This window comes from Erythrolamprus reginae, chromosome 1 (genome assembly GCF_031021105.1).
Source record: "Erythrolamprus reginae isolate rEryReg1 chromosome 1, rEryReg1.hap1, whole genome shotgun sequence".
Taxonomy (NCBI): domain Eukaryota; kingdom Metazoa; phylum Chordata; class Lepidosauria; order Squamata; family Dipsadidae; genus Erythrolamprus; species Erythrolamprus reginae.
This window is the reverse complement of record NC_091950.1, coordinates 409,076,176-409,082,175: the sequence shown is the minus strand read 5'-3', so window position 1 is coordinate 409,082,175 and position 6,000 is coordinate 409,076,176. Positions and strand designations below refer to the sequence as shown.

General features: G+C 38.6%; 1 protein-coding gene across 1 annotated transcript in view; it reads right to left on the bottom strand.

Moving 5' to 3' along the window:
- Positions 1-1,848: 1,848 nt before the first annotated feature.
- GALNT17 (polypeptide N-acetylgalactosaminyltransferase 17) overlaps positions 1,849-6,000 on the bottom strand; it is a 425,502-nt gene continuing 421,350 nt past the window's right edge. The window contains exon 11 of the mRNA XM_070730672.1: positions 1,849-2,088. Coding sequence (XP_070586773.1) covers positions 1,849-2,088 — 240 coding nt within the window. The remainder of the gene's footprint in view (positions 2,089-6,000) is intronic.

Genomic DNA, 6,000 nt, shown 5'->3' with positions numbered 1-6,000 from the left:
TAATAATTGGAAACAGTGTACAGTGGTACCTCTACTTAAGAACACCTCTGCTTAAGAACTTTTCTAGATGAGAACCGGGTGTTCAAGGGTTTTTTGCCTCTACTTAAGAACCATTTTCTACTTAAGAACCTGAGCACGGAAAAATTTCCCAGGAAATTTGAGAGCAGCCATGAAGGCCCGGCCAGTTTCATGCCATTTCCTCATTAATCCTGGCCATCTTGGGCTTTTCTGGGCTGCCAGAGGAGCCTTTTGGTGGCACTTAAGGAGGCTTTGGCAGCCCAGAGCGAACGAAGCATTTTCCTCTCTCTGGGCACTGCCTTAGAGTCCCTCTTTTTTTTTTAATCCTTAAAGTTTTGGATTTTTTTGATCCCCCTCACCTCATCTTCTTCCTCCTCCTCCTCCCACCCAAATTCGGAGCTGTTATTTATTTCCTAATGGGTTTGCATTATAGGTTTGAATCAATGTAAAAGCATTATCAGCCCGCCCCGAGTCTTCGGAGAGGGGCGGCATACAAATCTAAGTAATAAATAAATTATTTGCTTTTCATTGATTCCTATGGGAAAAAATTGCTTCTACTTAAGAACGTTTCTATTTAAGAACCTGGTCAGAGAACGAATTAAGTTCATAAGTAGAGGTACCACTGTACTTTCTTTTTAAGAGTGACAAAGGGCAGGAAATTTGATCCCTAGAAAACACAAATTGCAATTCTGTTGGCTATAAAAATACTGCTTGGGAGATATCTATCTATTTATCTCCAGGGCTTGTTCTAACAAGGCAGAACCTGTCTCATTTATCAATTTGTTTAAATTGATTATTAGTATAAGTTTCAAGCATAACCTTCCTTAAATATTCAATAATATTACATACATTTTCTCCCTAAAGATCCCTCCAATATTTTTTTGTAAACATACTTTTTCCTGATACTTTTTGTGATGAATTTTTCCCTTTTCACTCTTACTTTTCTAAATCTACACTGCTCCATCATATTGACTGATTATGTACCATCAAATCAATTTTGACTCCTAGCTTCCACACAAATATATATATATTTTCATAACCATCTTTTTTAGCCGGTAATTTAGGCTCTTATATTTCTTACACAACTCCACTGTGATGTATGTAATTTCAGAGACAATCCTTTATGGCTGTATCTTTAACAAACAAATTGGTTTAATGTGTGTGGGGGGAAATTTTCATGGAAGTAATACAGATGTTAGGGTCCATTCATTGCAATGGCAGAGTCCATGTTCTTGTGTTGCTGCAAATCTCTTCTTTTAAAACTCCCTGGTGGATTGCACTGACATCCCTGATACTTCATGTTCATTCAGGATAATTCTTGCTCCTCTTTGAACTAGTAGCATGAAGTCGATAACAACATGGTGTGCTTGGTGTGAAGAACACATTCTTCGGAAAGTTTATAAAATGCCCTTCCAGAACTCCAGAGCACTTGAAACTTCCAAATGAGGCTATGATAGACATATCATGCTACCTTCATGGAAGATGACTATATTTTTAATTTTTTTGCCATGTTTTTCCATATTAATATATTATGTCATTTCCAAGATTGTGTGCATTCAAATAAAATAATATCAAAAAGATTCATCTCTGAACCTCAAGTATAATTTGCTGGTCCTGATCCGGAGTGGGGATTTGGGTTATTTTTTGGAAATGTATGTAAGCTTTCATTACTCTCCTTATGCCATGATGTTCCTTGAGCCTTCAGGATAACGACAACTGCCGATCTGGAATGTTTTCATTCTGTCAGTCCGTCAAAGTTTGGCAGAGAGATAATAACCAAAGTTTAAATAATAAAATGTAAACAACGACAACAACTCAAAACACCTTCCCTTAGGAGTCTTCCCTGATATTGTGAATGAGAGTGGAAGGTTTGATAAAAAAAATTCTCTTCCTTGGTGAGAACTCAGTCTGAAGAATTCTTGAAGGTTGGATCAGAGGATCTCTATTGATAAAATGTTTAATTGTCCACCTTTGACCTGTGCAGCTGCGAAGAATAAGATCCATACCTGACGTGCCTTTATTTTCAACTTCCAAGCAACGGCCTGTCCCTTTGTTTAGGATTGCACCATGCTGAATTATTTTTCAGAGAGAGAGAGAAAATAATCAGATTACAATTCATCCATCAGATTACAATTTCTTTACTAGAAGAAACATAGCAGTCTGACGGCAGAAAAAGACCTCATGGTCCATCTACTCTGCCCTTATACTGTTTCCTGTATTTTATCTTAGGGTGGATATATATTTATCCCAGGCATGTTTAAATTCAGTTACTGTTGTTTTACCAACCATGTCTGCTGGAAGTTTGTTCCAAGCATCTACTCCTCTTTCAGTAAAATAATATTTTCTCCCGTTGCTTCTGATCTTTCCACCTCAGATTGTGCCCCCTTGTTCTTGTGTTCACTTTCCTATTAAAAACACTTCCCTCCTGAACCTTATTTAACCCTTTAACATATTTAAATGTTTGATCATTTCCCCCCTTTCCCTTCTGTCCTCCAGACTATACAGGCTGAGTTCATTAAGTCTTTCCTGATAAGTTTTATGCTTAAAACCTTCCACCATTTTTGTAGCCCATCTTTGGATCCATTCAATTTTATCAATATCTTTTTGTAGGTGAGGTCTCCAGAACTGAACACAGTATTCCAAATGTGGTCTCACCAGCGCTCTATATAGCAGGATCAAAATCTCCCTCTTCCTGCTTGTTATACCTCTAGCTATGCAGCCAAGCATTCTACTTGCTTTCCCTACCGCCTGTGACTGCACTGTTCACCCATCTTGAGACTGTCAGAAATCACTACCCCTAAATCCTTCTCTTCTGAAGTTTTTGCTAACACAGAACTGCCAATACAATACTGAGATTGAGGATTCCTTTTCCCCAAGTGCATTATTTTACATTTGGAAAATTTAAACTGCAGTTTTCATTGCTTTGACCACTTATCTAGAATAAAGCACATGCGCAGGTGGCCGTACACACGTGCACATACACTCATATTTGTGAACTGGTATAGAAGGTAAGTGAATACCACCTGCTTATCATGTTTGGTTAATGTTGGGAAATCTTTCCAAGGCAAGCAAGGGTGATCTTGAGAGGAAGTTAGGAAGCTTCCAGTATTCTAACCTCTGTGTGTGTGTGTGTGTGTGTGTGTGTGTGTGACACATCCACACTTATCAATCAACTAGTTTGGAGTATGGTTATCTTCAGTTAGTATGTGGAAACTAAGAATTCTCCTTTGTTTTCTTGATGCAAAAGAGGGCCACAAAGGAGAATTCTTAGTTTCCACATACTAACTGAAGATAACCATATTCCAAACGAGTTGATAGAATGTATTTCATAATAATACACTGGAATAGGTGGAGGGAGCAGTGGTTCGATTTAGCGGAGGCCTGCTTCATATATTATTAAACAGCTATGGGAACATCACCGCATTAAAATTAAAATTTATACAGTCGAGCTGGGCTGAAATCAACTGAAACTCCCTGTTTAGTTTTATGTAGGTCTAATTTCAGTGGCTTACAAGCATAGGGTAGCAAAGATAACTGGATAATTATTTGATGCATATGCCATTCACCGTTAACTTTGGCTTCTCTCACAAAGTGTGCGGCTGTTTGTTTTTGTTTTTAAATGCCATCTGTTTTAGCCTCCCTTTGATCAAAACTAGGCAACAAATTGTGTATTCAGAACCGGTCTTTCCTCTACTGAATGTTGATGGTATGTACATAGGAGAGAATGGGAGATGGTTTTCAGCTCATCGCTAAAAAGGGTCCAACATTTTAAGGATGTAATTTTAATGAGATGGCCAGGTAGTTTTCCAGTCCTTTCTTCTTTAAATTAAAACAAGCAAAAAAACCCAAACAAAACCCAAACCCTTTGCAATCTATGATCAAACCCAGTTTGGGAATGATAGATAAATTAGTGAAGATTGGACTTAATCCCTGGATAGTTCAGTGGATTTCAAGCTGGCTGAAGCATAGACATCAGAGAGCTATTGTTAATGGCGAGTATTCTGAGCAGAGACAGGTTACAAGCGGTGTGCCACAAGGGTCTGTTCTGGATCCTATTCTTTTTAATTTGTTTGTGAGTGACATAGGGGAAGGTTTGGTAGGGAAGGTTTGCCTATTTGCCGATGACTCTAAAGTGTGCAATAGGGTTGATATTCCTGGAGGGGTCTGTAATATGGTAAATGGTTTAGCTTTACTAGATAAATGGTCAAAGCAATGGAAACTGCAGTTTAATGTTTCCAAATGTAAAATAATGCACTTGGGGAAAATGAATCCTCAATCTGAGTATTGCATTGGCAGTTCTGTGTTAGCAAAAACTTCAGAAGAGAAGGATTTAGGGGTAGTGATTTCTGACAGTCTCAAAATGGGTGAGCAGTGTGGTCGGGCAGTAGGAAAAGCAAGTAGGATGCTTGGCTGCATAGCTAGAGGTATAACAAGCAGGAAGAGGGAGATTGTGATCCCCTTATATAGAGCGCTGGTGAGACCACATTTGGAATACTGTGTTCAGTTCTGGAGACCTCACCTACAAAAAGATATTGACAAAATTGAACATGTCCAAAGATGGGCTACAAGAATGGTGGAAGGTCTTAAGCATAAAACGTATCAGGAAAGACTTAATGAACTCAATCTGTATAGTCTGGAGGGCAGAAGGAAAAGGGGGGACATGATCGAAACATTTAAATATGTTAAAGGGTTAAATAAGGTTCAGGAGGGAAGTGTTTTTAATAGGAAAGTGAACCCAAGAACAAGGGGACACAATCTGAAGTTAGTTGGGGGAAAGATCAAAAGCAACGTGAGGAAATATTATTTCACTGAAAGAGTAGTAGATCCTTGGAACAAACTTCCAGCAGACGTGGTTGGTAAATCCACAGTAACTGAATTTAAACATGCCTGGGATAAACATATATCCATTGTAAGATAAAATACAGGAAATAGTATAAGGGCAGACTAGATGGACCATGAGATCTTTTTCTGCCGTCAGTCTTCTATGTTTCTATGATACTTTGGCAACATTTCTACTCCTGGCTCCCTTGTCTCAAAGGTGTTTTAACAGATTAACAGAATTGAAAGGTAGCTCATTGTAGCTCATATAGTCCAACTCCATCCCCTCCCCCATCCAAGAATGAGACAGCCATTTCTGACAAATGGTTGTCTTCTTGAAAGCCTCCAGTGATGAAGTTCCCACAAATTCTGAAGGGAAGCTGTTCCATTGGTTGATTGTTCACACGGTCAGAAAATGTATCCTTATTTCTTGATCACTTTCTATCCATTATTCCTTGCCTTGCTTTTAGATGCCATGGAAAATAGCATGGGTAGTCTAGTGAAGAGAAGAACCAGGGAAGACATGATAGCAGTGTTCTGATATATCAGGGGCTATTTTGTGGCAGCCCCTCATAGAAACATAGAAACATAGAAGATTGACGGCAGAAAAAGACCTCATGGTCCATCTAGTCTGCCCTTATACTATTTCCTGTGTTTATCTTAGGATGGATATATGTTTATCCCAGGCATGTTTAAATTCAGTTACTGTGGATTTACCAACCACGTCTGCTGGAAGTTTGTTCCAAGGATCTACTACTCTTTCAGTAAAATAATATTTTCTCATGTTGCTTTTGATCTTTCCCCCAACTAACTTCAGATTGTGTCCCCTTGTTCTTGTGTTCACTTTCCTATTAAAAACATTTCCCTCCTGGACCTTATTTAACCCTTTAACATATTTAAATGTTTTGATCATGTCCCCCCTTTTCCTTCTGTCCTCCAGACTATACAGATTGAGTTCATTAAGTCTTTCCTGATACGTTTTATGCATATATCAGAACACTGCTATCATGTCTTCCCTGGTTCTTCTCTTCACTAGACCAGCCATGCCCAGTTCCTGTAACCATTCATTGTATGTTTTAGCCTCCAGTACCTCTAATCATCCTGATTCTCTTCTCTGCACTCTTTCTAGAGTCTCAACATCCTTTGTATAGTGTGGTGACCAAA